Here is a 15308-nt window from a genome sequence, read left to right as displayed (position 1 = left end):
AGATATTTTCTGACAGGATGTGGAAAAGAGACTGGATCCAATATTCCTGATCTAACATCACCTTCATCACACCTTTTGATAAACTAATAGATTTAGCAGGCACTAAATTTACTTTATCAGCTTGGATCATTTTTTATCAGCAAGCTGAATAATTGCTGTCAAGGCCTTCTGGATCAAGGAGGATCTTTATCTGGCCATGACCCGATACATCGGCGACTCCAAAGACTGCTAAGGAGTTTTGTTGAATGTTAGACATGTTTTCAATACTAATGTTGTCAGCTCACGAACTAGGAGACACGGAGGAATATGGTCAAACAAGGATCTTTATTGAATAATACTGAGGGGAGCTGTGAGGAGGACGAGTGCGGCCAAGAGGTGAGTATCTTTGTCAGTGAAGGAGGGCAGGGCTCAGGAGGTCCGAGGGAATCCGGGGAGCGGTGGAGATTCTGGAGGCCAGTAATGCACAGGGTTAGTAGAGGAGTCAGGCTAGGTTTGGGTAGTGAACGGTTGACCGGACGAGGAAGGAGTGCGGGCAGTGTGTTGATATACTGGAGGTTGATTGGCTCTGGCAGGTGCGGGGAATTAGAATGCAGGTGATTGTGATCTTGTTAACATGGGTGCTGATGACTGAGGTGACTGGGATTCACTGACAAATGTAAATAAATGCTTGTGAACACAGATTATGATTTGATTATAACAGAGTAAAAAAATTACATTTTACTGTTTAGGCTATAAAACTATATCACACCAGCTTTGTGACATAACAGTTAGTGTTTTGAAGATGGTTAGCCACCTTGGAAAAGGAGTGATTTTGATATCATCAAAGTGACACTGAATAATGCCATAATAAACATTACTCTGGTATCAAGATAAATGCATTGGATTGAAATTCATTTTGAGTCAGTACAGAATTGACATTTTAAGCAGTGCTGTGCAATCTTATTGTCTCCTCATTTTAGGATGTTATCTAATTCATAGTGAGCTAGGCTTACTGTAGCATTGACTGTGTTGCTAAACATCTTTCAGTGGTCTCTTAACCCTTTTCCTGAAGTAGGCGTGGAGTGGGGGACGTGGACAGTGTTTGTGAACGAGGAAGTGTTTCAGCCTGCTATCAAGATCAGTCCAAACCGCTTGGCCCTCTACTGAATGGGACGTTATTTGCGATTTCTTGGAATAAAATAGGTAATTATAACCATTTAACATGCTATGAAAGCCGTTTTTTTTTTTTTTTACTTTTCATCATACTTCTGATTTGAGCATTTATCAATAGCAATTACAGATCATTGTAAGTCTTTTAACAACTTTTTTTTAATTTAAACTTAAATAAGCCACACAAACCGGTGATATTGCATGTCACATTTACATTAGTGGCTAGTAAAACGACTCTAGATAAGGCTAGTTTCTGTTTTGAATGAGATATCGGGCTTAATATGGACAGCTAGCAGGCGAGCAAGAGAAACTGTCAAACTCTCATGGGTATGTTCTTTATTAAAAAATAAATTAATAAAGAAAGAACTGTACAGATCACTAGTTTAAACACTTAAATGAGGACCGCTAAGTCTCTATTCTTCGCTCCTCCCATCTCTGAGTTTCATTTTCTTGACAACAAAAAGCGCGCGCTAAAGGTTTTTTGTTTTTGTAATGTCATAGTTTACATATTTTGCAGTATGCATTTTAATGTAGGATACTTGTTTGTACTCGCGCAGCCATATTTATTAAAATGCATGTTATTAAAGATGTAATTAGCAATGAAGAAGGGGCAGAGTAAAAGTTTGTGAATTGTGAACAAACAAAGAATTGTTTGTGAACAGCTTTGCAACAGTAGCCTACTGTATAATGTGTTAGATCCAAGGGGTTTAATGGGCAAAAGCCAATAAGGAGTGATACAAAACTTCCAAAAAAGAAAAAAGAGGTCAGTTTATAACCTATGTCAACTGGTGAATTCCAGTTCAGTTTTTCTTTGCTCCATGTTGAGGATTGCTCTGCCCTTGAACTTGAATTTGAACAAACAACAAAAGTGCACAGCATCAAGAAAAGTAGGCCATGTGATAGTCAGAATGTGTAACTAAAAATGTTGATTGCTGTAAAAAGTGGCTACACAAAGTGCAATATAATAAACACGTGAAAGATTTGGAAAACATGGAAAGTTAATAACAGTTTTATAAGAATATATTTAACAGTAAAATAGTAATACTTCACTCATATATGCTGTTATTTCAGATTTTTACGAGCACGTTTACATTTTCTGTTTATGAATCTTTTAGAGTTAGCGTGCTTATTGAATGTTTACATATGTTCGAAATGTATTTTCTCACACATTTCTCATGGACAATATATCATGGCATGCTAGATTAAAATTAACTGAAATGACTGAATTTTAATATTTTCAAGGAAAAAAAAGACTGTAAAACTCTATAAAGATTAGCAGTGTGTTTATTAACAATGTAAAGGAAACAAGTAATCATTTTAAGTGTTTGACATGTCTCTACAGATTACAATGAGTAAATCCATGACATTCCAGATCCAGCTACCATTTGCAATCCCAATCCCAATCCCAGTTCCAGTAGGACCTAGAAAAACAGATCGTCTAATACAATGCATCATAGACAACAAGTTAAAGAAACTTTGCAATTCACTAAAAGGCAGAGATATTAATGGACTGTACCCTTCTGAGGTCTGGAAGGATGATGTTACTCCATTAACTGCAGCAGTTTTATGCAAAAATGAAGAAATCTGCTCTTATCTGCTTAAAAAGTCGGCTGATCCAAACAAACTCTCAACAAATGGACAAACTCCTCTACATTATGCTGCTTTAACTGGAGCTCCACTGAATATTGTGAAAAGATTACTTGCAGCAAAAGCTGACCCAGATGGATGTCAATCACAGATTTATACTCCGTTGCAATATGGTGTTGATCATAACCATGAAGACATTGTGAAAGCACTTATAGAGGCTGGAGCTTCACCTAAAAACAAATATGGGGTGAATCCAGAGCTTGATAAAAAGGTGGAGAGAATGATTCATCAATTATCATCACAGGGTGAAGTGTTTGAGAAAGTACAGCTATTTTTCTCTTTTGCTTGTGCTGTACCAACAAAAAATCAGACAGAAGTTTATACAGTCTATAAGGAACATTTCTTTCAAGAGAATCCTTTCATTAATATTATTTTGTTTGAGCTCTACTTTGGTGTCATTGGTCGAGATGCAGATCTGTATCATCAGAGCGCCATCAAGTGGTTAAAAGATACAAACAGCACAGACAGATACATTGAAGGAGTCATCAAACGCTTCCTAAAAATCGATCAGAAACACCGGCCAGTTGCACTGAGATGCTTAAATGCTGCTTTACGTATCAGCAAAAACAATTCTCCTCAGGTATTCAGTGATCTTGTGTCAAAGCTAACAAACAGTCTTCAGCACCCCGGAAACACACAAGGAGAAAAAATCAATCATCTGATACTAAAGATACTCGATGTCATGATGCAGAAGACATCTGAGCATAAAGTGAGTATGAATCATTCTGTCTATGAGAAGCTGTGCAAAAGCCTATTGCCTCTCACACGTCCTGATTATTCAAGTCTAATTGGAGTTTGGACATATGGACTGTTTGCCTATATAAATGATATTGCTCCTGAATTAGTAGCATTGTGTGGATTGTCACCCATCCCAGAAATGATACTTATCAAAGCAGAGACAGAGACGGATGAAGTCATGAAAAAAAAGCTGCAAAAGTTGGACGAATCACTCGGACATCCTGCAGGTTCAAGTGCAGTGGATAGTTTATGTGAGGAGACTATATCAACAAGCAAGAAGAAGAAAAAGAAGAAGAAAAAGAAGAAACAAATCCAGCAAGAGGTGGGATCACAAGAAGGTGAGCTTCAAGATAAAGAGGAACCGTATCCAGATGCTGTAGTGACTTCCATTGAGGAATCAAATTCAAGTGTGCAGCCGTTCACACGACCTGATGAGAGCCCAAATATCTCAAGAAGGTGGCTTCAGACTAGCTGTCGTTGGAGGTCCGAGCTTGAGAAGCTAGCTAACATAGATATTAACAATACCTATAGGCTGGGAAACCTTACTCTTGTACTCAGTGATGAATTTCAGATCGCTAAAGGAAGTGATGGAACACAAGTTTATCTTGGTTTGAAGGATGACGGCACTGAGGTGGCTGTGAAACGAATGATTAAGTCTAACTACCAAGTTCTCAGAAACGAGGAGGAATTTCTCAGACTTCCACAGCTTGACAGTCCCTGCATTGTGCGATATGTGGACTTTGCACAAGATATGTATTTTGGATACCTTGTTCTTCAGCTTTGTGAGTACACACTGGAGGAATATATCCAAGATCATTTACCAGACGACAGCGCTGAGAGATATTTGGTTCTGAAGAAGCTGGTGAAGGAAGTTCTCTGCAGCTTACAGGTTTTACACGATGAGAAGACCAAAGTCCTCCATCGAGACATCAAACCCCAGAATGTCCTGATTGGTAGGAGTTGCAACACGTCTAATTAAAATATCATAACCCATTTTTTCCCCTTTGAAATAATGTGGACTTTCCATTTGTTACAGACATAAATGAAAAAGCTAGACTGGCTGATTTTGGCATAAGTCGGAGACTAAAACAGAGTGAAACCACTTTACGAACAAGCATTGCTGGAACTAGATGCTGGAAGGCAAAGGAGACCATAGATGAGGAGGCCAACACTGGATACAAGAGGAGCTCTGACATTCAGGTGGGTTTTCAATATTTATCAATTAAATTAAAGTGTATTGGGTGAAAATTCTGAGCACATGGTAACACTGTAACTTGTTTGAAGGTTGCTGGGATGTTAGTCTACTACATTCTTTCTAGAGGACAACATCCATTTGGTAAAGGTGCTGCCTGTGAGTACAACATTTTACGAGGAAGATACTCACTGGAGCATCTGGATGATGATGTAGCGAAGGATCTTGTCGAGTGGATGATTAATGAAAATCCAAACGAGAGACCAACTGTGGAGCAAACCCTCGCGCACCCCTTCTTCTGGACTGATGAACGGTATAATACTAAATTGATTTGTCAATGAAACTTATATCACTCTAAAATTAACAAACTCCTGACTTTATTAATCTCTGTAATTTTGGTACAAGCTAGAGAGGTTCAGCACTGCTTATGGTACTAGAAATTTAGGATTTAATTTTAAATGAAGAGGAAATTGCATTGTATCTATAATCTTTTTTAACAGCTGATGGACTGTTTTTGAAATCCTGCCAGGAGCGTGGAGTATTTGAAAAAAATAGGGAACCAGAAAGAGGTCGAGAACTGTCGTAATGTTGATGAGGAGATCCTTCAAGCTCTTGAAAAATACACAGAAGGGAAAAGCTTTTCTGAATGGAAATCTAAAGTGAGTCTAAATTCAATGCAGAAATATTCAAACATATGTAAACAAATCAAATAATTTAAATGTAGTTGATGTCCTTCTATAATCTTGGTTTGAAAAATAATTGTATTTTTGCTACTATATTTCTTTTGTCAGTTGCCATCTGAGCTTGTCCAGAAACTAGATGGTAAGAAGAAAGCCTATCCTGAGAACACACTGGGCCTGCTGCGATTTATACGCAACCTACACGAGCATTAGTGAGTGACACAAGGTATTTCTACCAGAACAATTTAGTATTATTGTGTGTCAGACCATGGTGTTTTTTCTCTACGTAGTCCAGAGGATGCAGAGAGCATCAGCCTGATGTCTTCGTTCCCTGATCTGTTTGGGAGTGTGTTCAGGTTTGCGAAGGAGAGAGGATGGAGCTCCAGACCGAGTCTGAAGAAGTTCTTCAGCTCAGCTCCACAGATCTGACTGTTGTCATTTTTGGTTAAACTATATGTACATTGATTCTGCATCATGAATGGGTTTCATGAACAAGTTCAAATGTAGGGATGGATTTAGGAGTGTCACACTCCTTGCATTTAATGAGCTAAGATTCATCCTTCTCTGCAAACAAGTTTCTGACAAATACACTGACAACACTAACTAATTTCAGTTATTGGTTTATCTTGTGAAAAATGTAAATATCTGGTACACATCTTCCTCATGGCAGTACTAAATAATAAACATATTGCAAAAACAATGCACACTTTTCTTTTATCACGCATACATTCTCTGCATGTACCTATATATGTAAATAATGAATTGACATAACTACAACCCCAAATCAGAAAAAGTTGGGACGGTATGTTAAATTAAAATCAAACTGAAAACAGTACTTTAAGTTATCTTTGACCTGTATTACATTGAAAACAATACAACAGCACATTATTTAATGCGTTCATGAATTTTATTGTTTTTCAAAATAAACACTTATTCCAATTTTGGTTCTTGCAACACATTTCAAAATTTGGAACAGTAAAGCATTTACCACTTTGTAATGTTGCCATTCCTTGTCACAACACTTAAAAGACGTTTAGGAACTGAAGACACCAAGTGATGAAGTTTCCAGGAGTAATTTTGTCCCATTCTTCCTGCAAACAAGTCTTAAGGTGGGCAACAGTACGGGGTCTTCGTTGTCGTATTTTGTGCTTCAAAATGCGCCACACATTCTCCATTGGAGACAGGTCGGGACTGCAGGCAGGCCAGTCAAGTACCCGTACCCTCTTCCGCCGCAGCCAGGACTTTGTAATGCGTGCAGAATGTGGTTTTGTATTGTCTTGTTGAAATATGCATGGGCGTCCCTGGAAAAGATGTCTTCTTGAAGGCAGCATATTGTGCTCCAAAATCTCTATGTACTTTTCAGCATTAATGGTGCCATCACAGAAGTGAAGGTTAACTTTGCCAAGGGCACTGACAACCCCATACCATGACAGACCCTGGCTTTTGGACTTGTTGCTGGTAACAGTCTGGATGATCCTTTTCTTTGGTCCAGATCACACGGTGTCCATTTCTCCCAAAAAATAACTGAAATGCTGATTCATCTGACCACAGTACACGTTTCCACTGTGTGATGGTCCATCCCAGATGCCTGCGAGCCCAGAGAAGTCGACGGCGCTTTTGGACACGGTTAACATAGGGCTTCCTTTTGGCACAGTACAGTTTTAACTGGCATTTGTGGATGTAACTACGTATTGTGGTACTTGACAAAGGTTTGCCAAAGTAGTCCTGAGTCCATGTGGTGATATCGCTTATAGATGAATGACGATTCTTGATGCAGTGTCACCTGAGGGATCGGAGATCACGGTTGTTCAGCTTAAGCTTGCGCCCTGGTCCTTTACGCACTGAAATTCCTCCAGATTCCTTGAATCTTTTAATTATGTTATGCACTGTTGAAGGTGAAATATCCAAATCTCTTCCTATCTTTCTTTGAGGAACATGATTTTTAAACATTTCAAGAATTTTCTCACGTATTTGTTGGCAAACTGGCGATCCTCAGCTCATCTTTGCTCCTAAAGGACTAGAGCTTTCTTGGATGCTGCTTTTGTACCAAATCATAATTACAATCACCTGTTGACATCACCTGTTTCAAATCATATCATTATTTAACCAATTTACCTGATTACTAGCCCTAAATTGCTCCTGTCCCAACCTTTTTTGGAATGGGTTGCAGGTCTGAATGACAGGAAAGGATGTATATTTACAAATGAAATGAAGTTGATCAGACAAAACATGAAATATTGTGTGTTCATATTGTCTGTAATGAAATACAAGTCAAAGTACATTTAGAAATCACTACTTTCGTTTTCATTTTGTCCCAACTTTTTCTGATTTGGGGTTGTATATTATTATGATAATAATAGAAATATAAATGTAATGTTTATGTAAGATATGTAAGAAATATATTTATAAGGTAAAGGATTAAGATAGATATTAATTTATCAACAATATAGTAACTTTTCTCTTCTCTTTCTTCACAAGGATGTCAGTTTCTATCATACCCTGACTTTAGCAAATGTGCATTTTGATTAAAAACACACAAAGACAGTTATTATTCATATTCAAGCAAAAGTGTGGTTGTCACAAGACTAAGACTGGGACATTGTGCATTGAATTATGGGCTGGCAATGGCTGACAAACAAATCTTTTTTTTACTGAAATCAATTCTTAGTACTAAAGACTATGAAACAATAAAAGCTGTTATTAAACAATTAAAAGCTGTAAGAAGTAAAGGATATAACCCATTAAGTGGATTTCTTCAGGTGAACTGAGGAGGGCAGCAATGTGGCTTCACAATTCATTTTGAGTCAGTACAGAATTCACATTTTAAGCAGTGCTGTGCAATCTTATTGTCTCCTCATTTTAGGATGTTATCTAATTCATAGTGAGCTAGGCTTACTGTAGCATTGACTGTGTTGCTAAACATCTTTCAGTGGTTTCTTCACCCTTTTCCTGAAGTAGGCGTGGAGTGGGGGACGTGGACAGTGTTTGTGAACGAGGAAGTGTTTCAGCCTGCTATCAAGATCAGTCCAAACCGGTTGGCCCTCTACTGAGTGGGACGTTTTTTGCGATTTCTTGGAATAAAATAGGTAATTATAACCATTTAACATGCTATGAAAGCCGTTTTTTTTTTTTTACTTTTCATCAGACGTCTGATTTGAGCATTTATCAATAGCAATTACAGATCATTGTAAGTCTTTTAACAACTTTTTTAATTTAAACTTAAATAAGCCACACATATTACATGTCACATTTACATTAGTGGCTAGTAAAACGACTCCAGATAAGGCTAGTTTCTGTTTTGAATGAGATATCGGGCTTAATATGGACAGCTAGCAGGCGAGCAAGAGAAACTGTCAAACTCTCATGGGTATGTTCTTTATTAAAAAATAAATTAATAAAGAAAGAACTGTACAGATCACTAGTTTAAACACTTAAATGAGGACCTCTAAGTATCTATTCTTCGCTCCTCCCATCTCTGAGTTTCATTTTCTTGACAACAAAAAGCGCGCGCTAAAGGTTTTTTGTTTTTGTAATGTCATAGTTTACATATTTTGCAGTATGCATTTTAATGTAGGATACTTGTTTGCACTCGCGTAGCTATATTTATAAAAAATGCATGTTATTAAAGATGTAATTAGCAATGAAGAAGGGGCACAGTAAAAATTTGTGAATTGTGAACAAACAAAGAATTGTTTGTGAACAGCTTTGCAACAGTAGCCTACTGTATAATGTATTAGATCCAAGGGGTTTAATGGGCAAAAGCCAATAAGGAGTGATAAAAAACGTCCAAAAAAAGAAAAAAAGGTCAGTTTGTGAATTCCAGTTCAGTTTTTCTTTGCTCCATTTAACATGTTTTGTCAGGTTTGGTCTTCATGTTAGGGATTGCTCTGCCCTTTTTAAACTTGAGTAAAATGTAGATTGCTGTAACAAGTGGCTACACAAAGTGCAATATAATAAACATGTAAAAGATTCGAAAAACATGCAAAGTTAATAACAGTCTTATAAGAATATATTTAACAACAGTAAAATAGTAATACTTCACTCATATATGCTGTTATTTCAGATTTTCACGAGCACAGTTTCATGCTACATTTTCTGTTTATGAATCTTTTAGAGTTAGCGTGCTTATGTTTACATACGTTCGAGATGTATTTTCTCAAAGCATCAATATATATTGGTATTTAACTTTAGTGATATTAAACGGTCCCTCGCAAAAATTCTTCAAAATTATTTACTATTTGCCATACATACACCAGAAAAGACAAATTATAATGTCAAGAATATGTCACTCATTTATGGTGTGGTGCGGTGTGTTGCGGACCGGGTTTGGTGGGCCGCTCTGTGCCAAAAATTCCAGGGCCACTTGTTGGCTCCAGTCTGCCCCTGGAGACAAACACAGCTTATATAGGCAGGACCCAAATGATACAAATGGAAGCAGGTGTAACCAATCATCTCACATGAGACAGAGCAATGTAGTCTGGGAAATGGAGTTCATAGCAGAATGAACGTGAATAGAGAAGAGTGCCCTCTAGTGGCTAAAGAGGGCACACCAGCTGGACACTTATATCTTCTAAATCCGAATTGTGTCACTGATTTGGAGCACAAAGTCTCAAATGCATTAAACAGCACAAATATATTCACTGTTTGCCATGGCGGATCGATTTGATGCATGATCGACATTAAGGGCTGCTTAAGCATGCACATCAAACTATCCTGACTCACTGAGCCTGGACTGAATCCGTGAGATTGCGTGAAAATGGTCATTTATGAAACCGCTTTAGTCCCGATTGACTTGTTAGGCTATTTCAAGTCAGGTTTTGAACTTTAAAGGTGCCATAGAATGCATCGATACAATATGTTAAATTGTTCTCTGCTATCTACATAGAAGGTATGTGGCTTAGGTAAGGGCAAAAATTCTCCAGAAATGGTTTAAAATGTCCACTTACAACCCTATAGGATTTGTCCCTAGAATGAAATGGTCTGTTATTACCTTATCTGGAAGGGTCATGAATAATAACGTTGAGCTCTGCTCTGATTGGCTGTTTCACATCGCAGCACATTTCAGTAGCTCACACAGCAAACAAATCTCTACCGTCCGGCATGAACGATGGAGAGATTAGGCATCCAACCTTATATGTTTGAGCCTGTGTCAAACGAAGATACAGATTTTGAGAGATTTCGCAAGAATGTTTAGCGTCCGTGGTATGAACATGATTGCTGTGAGACGCTGGTGGAGTGAATGAGGCTTGAGAGAGAGTTGTGAGTGAGGGCGCGGCCTCTGTGCTGCCAGATCCAGCCGTTATAAGCATTTTTGGACTTGTCTTTTCCACTTTTTTTGACACTTTAGAAAGTTAATAAAGTAGGACGTTGCAGTTTAGGGTCAGTTTACATATATCTTTTTAAATATATACATGCATGTGTGTGTGGTTATAGACATAATAAAAATATATACAATTTAATAATTATAAGATGTGTTGCCCAACAATGGTTTTGTTGTACATTTGGCTGTCTTTATACTTCTTCTGTAATTCTTAAATTCTAATAAAAAAGCATTTAAAGAATGAGATGTATTAAAAGACCATAATGCGAGTGGTGTTTAACATCTCTCCACAGATTGAAATGAACATTTGAAGATCAATGGCATTCCAGATCCCAGTGCATATTTCACTTTCATTTCCTAGTTCAATTCCAGCAGTACCAAGAAAAACAGATCCTCTAATAAAATGCATCATAGACAACAAATCAGAGAAACTTCGCAAATTAATAAGAGGCAGAGATATTAATGGGCTGTACCCTTCTGAAGACCTGAAGGATGATGTTACTCCATTAACTGCAGCAGTTTTATGTAGAAATGAAGACATCTGCTCTTATCTGCTTGAAGAGTCAGCTGATGCAAACAAACCCTCAACAAATGGACAAACTCCTCTACAATATGCTGCTTTAACTGGAGCTCCACTGAATATTGTGGAAAGATTACTTGCAGCAAAAGCTGATCCAGATGGATATCAATTCTTTACTCCATTGCAATATGCTGTTCAGCAAAACCTTGAAAAAATTGTGAAAGCACTTATAGAGGCTGGAGCTTCACCTGAAATTAACTATGGGATGAATCCTGATCTTGATAAAAAAGTGGAGAGAATGATTTGTCGATTATCTTCACAGAGTCAAGTGTTTGATAAAGTACACCAGTTTTTCTCTCTTTCTTGTGCTGCACGAACGAAAAAGGAGATAGAAGTTTTCAAAATCTGTAAGGAAAATTTCTTTCAAGAGCATCCTTTCATTCATACAATTCTGTTTGAGGTGTATTTCGGTGTCATTGGTCCAAGTGCAGATCAGTATCGTCAGAGTGCCATCAAGTGGTTAAAAGATACAAAGAGCTCAAACAGATACATTGAAGGAGTCATCAAACGCTTCCCAAGAATCCCTCAGAAACACTGGCCAGTTGCACTGAACTGCTTATATGCTGCTTTATGTGTCAGTGAAAGTGTTTCTCCTCAGGTATTCAGTGATCTTGTGCCAATTCTAACAAACAGTCCTCAGCACTCTGGAAACACACAAGGAGAATTAATCAATCAACTGATTCTAACGATACTCATTGTCATGATGCAGAAGACATCTGAGCAGAAACTGGGACTCAATCATTCTATCTATGAGAAAATGTACAAAAGTCTATTGCCTCTCACACGTCCTGATTATTCAAGTCTAATTAGAGTTAGGACTTATGGACTGTTTGTCTATATATATGATATTGCTCCTGAAATTGTAGCATTGTCCTATATCCCAGAGACGATCCTTAACACTGCAGAGATAGAGCTGGATGAAGTCATGAAAAAGAAACTGCAAAAGTTGGATGAATCACTCAGACATCCAGCAGGTTCAAGTACAGTGGATAATTTATGTGAGGAGACTGCAGCTCTGTTAACAAGCAGGAAGAAGAAGAAAAAGAAGAAGAAGAAGAAAGAAATCCAGCAAGAGGTGGAATCAGAAGAAGGTGACGGTAAAGAGAAACCATTTCCAGAAACTCTAGTGACATCCATTGAGGAATCAAATTCAAGTGTGCAGCCGTTCACACGACCAACTGAGAACTCGAGAAGGTGGCATCAAACCAGCCACCGTTGGAGGTCCAAGCTTGAGAAACTAGCTAACATTGATGCTAGCAAAACATACAGACGGGGGAACCTTGTTCTTGTCATTGATCCTGAATTTCTGATCGCTAAAGGAAGTGATGGAACTCAAGTTTTCCTTGGTTTGAAGGATGACGGCACTGAGGTGGCTGTAAAACGAATGAACAGGTTTAATTACCAAGACCTGAAAAACGAGGAGGAATTTCTACGGCTTCCAGAACTCGACAGTCCCTGCATTGTGAGATATGTGGACTTCGCTGAAGATGACAATTTCGGATACCTTGTTCTTCAGCTTTGTGAGTACACACTGGAGGAATATATCCAAGATCATTTACCGGACGACAGCGCTGAGAGATCTTTGGTTCTGAAGAAGCTGGTGAAGGAAGTGCTCTGCAGCTTACAGGTTTTACACGATGAGAAGACCAAAGTCCTCCATCGAGACATCAAACCCCAGAATGTCCTGATTGGTAGGAGTTGAACCTGACAAATTAAATGATCAGAACCATTTATTTCTGAAAATAATTTGAACTCTTGTTTTTTTATAGACATAAATGAAAAAGCTAGATTGGCTGATTTTGGCATAAGTCGGAGATTAAAACAGGGCGAAACCACTTTACGAACAAGCATTGCTGGAACTAGATGCTGGAAGGCAAAAGAGACCATAAATGAGAAGTTCAACACTGGATACAAGAGGAGCTCCGACATTCAGGTGGGTTTTCAATATTAACCAATTAACTCAAAAGTTTACTCAGTGGAAATTCTGAGCTCATGGTAACACTGTAACCTGTTTGAAGGTCTCTGGGATGTTAGTCTACTACATTCTTTCTAGAGGACACCATCCATTTGGTGAAGATGTGGATTGTGAGTACAACATTTCACGAGGAAGATACTCACTGGAGCATCTGGATGACGATGTAGCGAAGGATCTTGTCGAGTGGATGATTAATGAAAATCCAAACGAGAGACCAACTGTGGAGCAAACCCTCGCGCACCCCTTCTTCTGGACTGATGAACGGTAAAATATATGATCTTGATTGCATCTGACAGGTGAAATACAGCACAAAACTTAAATGAGTGTGTTCAAAGAGCCATATATATTTTCCTTTTAAGCCTAAAACAATCTATATTAATCAATATTAATTTGTATATAGTTTTCAGACACTACAGAATAGATGATATGACTGATCATATAATGTTTCTGAAATCCTCTCAGGAGAGTGCGGTATCTGAAAATATTGGGAAATGAGAAAGAGGCCGAAAACTGTCGTAATGCAGATGAGGACCTCCTTAATACCATTGGAAAATACACAGAGGGGAAAAGCTTTTCTGAATGGAAGACTAAAGTCAGTAATAAAAAAAAACAGCCTATATTGTTCCATATAATTGACCTTGCTTTTATTGTTGAAGTAATGTGGAAAACCATTGTTTTCAAAATATTGTTTTCCCAGTTGCCTTCAGGGCTTGTCCAGAAACTGGATGGTAAGAAGAAAGCCTATCCAGAGAATACACTGGGCCTGCTGCGATTTATACGCAACCTACACGAGCATTAGTGAGTTACAGGAATAACTGACAACGGATCGTTGAATTCTGGAAAAATATTGCATAGCAATTCCTGAGCTGGTAGTGTGTTGACAACACAAGACGGAGTATAAATGTAGTAACAATTGATCAAATACGATCAACAGTCAGAAGGAGAGAAGTATCATAGAATTGGATGAAAAATGAGTTTCAAACTCGTTCAGTTTTAAGTCTTCCTTGCACAATAATTGTGTGTCGTTCTCTCCACAGTAAAGCTGATGCTGTGAAAATCAACCTGATGGCTTTATTCCCTGATGTCTTTGGGAGCGTGTACAAGTTTGCCAAAGAAAGAGGATGGAACTCCAGAGAAAGTGTCATTATGGACATCAACTCGGCATCATGAATGTAAATCTGAGATAAAATCCTGCAGTCATCAACACAGTGACTGAGCATAAAACTTTAACACTTACACAATAAAGCTTTTATACAGTTTTAGTTTTTTTTTTCTCAGTTACTAAAATACTAAAATGATTTAATCTTTAAACATACTTGAAAATCTTGTCTTTTGTTACATAAATTAAAGAAGTATATAAATGCATTTTAAATATGTTGTACTCCCATGCAATTTTCCTCATGGATCATGAAAACTTTCCAGTGCTGCGTGAAACCTGCTGTGGTTGTGTAATAAATAAAAGTGCTTTATAACCTGCTTATCCTGGGATTATTAGAAAAACTCATGATGGTGTCAAATTAATCATCATTATACCGTTTGATAACCCTTTGGATAGATTTAATAGCCAGTAAATGGATTTTGGGTCAGCTTGGAAAGTACTGTAATTTAGGCCGGGGTTTAGCTCAATTATGACATTTTATCTTTTATAAACGTGCCTTAGAAGACATTACTGGTTTGTGATCTTGAGACAAAACAAAGGCACTCATATATTTTAAGATCTGTCAGTGCATGTTTCTTCCAGTTAAAGCAGCTCAAATCATGCATTTTATTCTGGGATTAGATTTAAACCTTGTCTGTGAAATTAGGAGTTAGTGCTAAAGCTATGCAGTAGGATTCAGAGAAGCTGGTATTATATTATTGATTGTTGTCATGTGTTAAGAAAGTTGTTATTAAGCAAATAATCTGGACAAAATATATAATGACTCATCTAATTTAAAACAACAAATGTTAAGTATTTTTCATATATTTCTCTTAATTTGTGTTGTTCGCCATCTGCTGGTTGGATATGTTCAATGTCCCTCTACAAT

The 15308-nt window shown here is 37.7% G+C and overlaps 1 protein-coding gene across 4 annotated transcripts; it reads left to right on the top strand.

Moving 5' to 3' along the window:
• Positions 1-1063: 1063 nt before the first annotated feature.
• Positions 1064-15299, top strand: LOC306879007 (uncharacterized protein). 4 transcript variants are annotated; one of them, XM_079431664.1, is made up of 7 exons: positions 1064-1182; positions 2492-4487; positions 4571-4734; positions 4819-5039; positions 5256-5385; positions 5518-5618; positions 14319-15299. In XM_079431664.1, the coding sequence occupies exons 2-7, from the start codon at positions 2498-2500 to the stop codon at positions 14449-14451; spliced, it is 2739 nt and encodes a 912-aa protein (XP_079287790.1). In that variant the 5' UTR covers positions 1064-1182; positions 2492-2497; the 3' UTR covers positions 14452-15299. The 4 variants fall into 4 exon arrangements, with proteins under 4 accessions (XP_079287790.1, XP_079287787.1, XP_079287789.1 ...); XM_079431661.1 differs by lacking the exon at positions 14319-15299 and adding an exon at positions 5697-7697; XM_079431663.1 differs by lacking the exon at positions 14319-15299 and adding an exon at positions 5697-6089 and having other exon boundaries at positions 5259-5385.
• The last annotated feature ends 9 nt before the right edge of the window (positions 15300-15308 follow it).

The sequence above is a fragment of the Barbus barbus genome (assembly GCF_936440315.1).
Source record: "Barbus barbus genome assembly, chromosome: 2".
Taxonomy (NCBI): domain Eukaryota; kingdom Metazoa; phylum Chordata; class Actinopteri; order Cypriniformes; family Cyprinidae; genus Barbus; species Barbus barbus.
Note: the sequence above shows the minus strand (reverse complement) of the source record. Positions and strands in the feature narration are given on the sequence as shown.

Coding starts and splice junctions, on each gene's coding strand:
- LOC306879007 (XM_079431661.1), top strand. CDS start 2,498: ATGAGTAAATCCATGACATTCCAGATCCAGCTACCATTTGCAATCCCA. Junction 5,386..5,517: donor TTTCTGAATGGAAATCTAAA/GTGAGTCTAAAT, acceptor TTCTTTTGTCAG/TTGCCATCTGAGCTTGTCCA. Junction 5,619..5,696: donor CGCAACCTACACGAGCATTA/GTGAGTGACACA, acceptor TTCTCTACGTAG/TCCAGAGGATGCAGAGAGCA.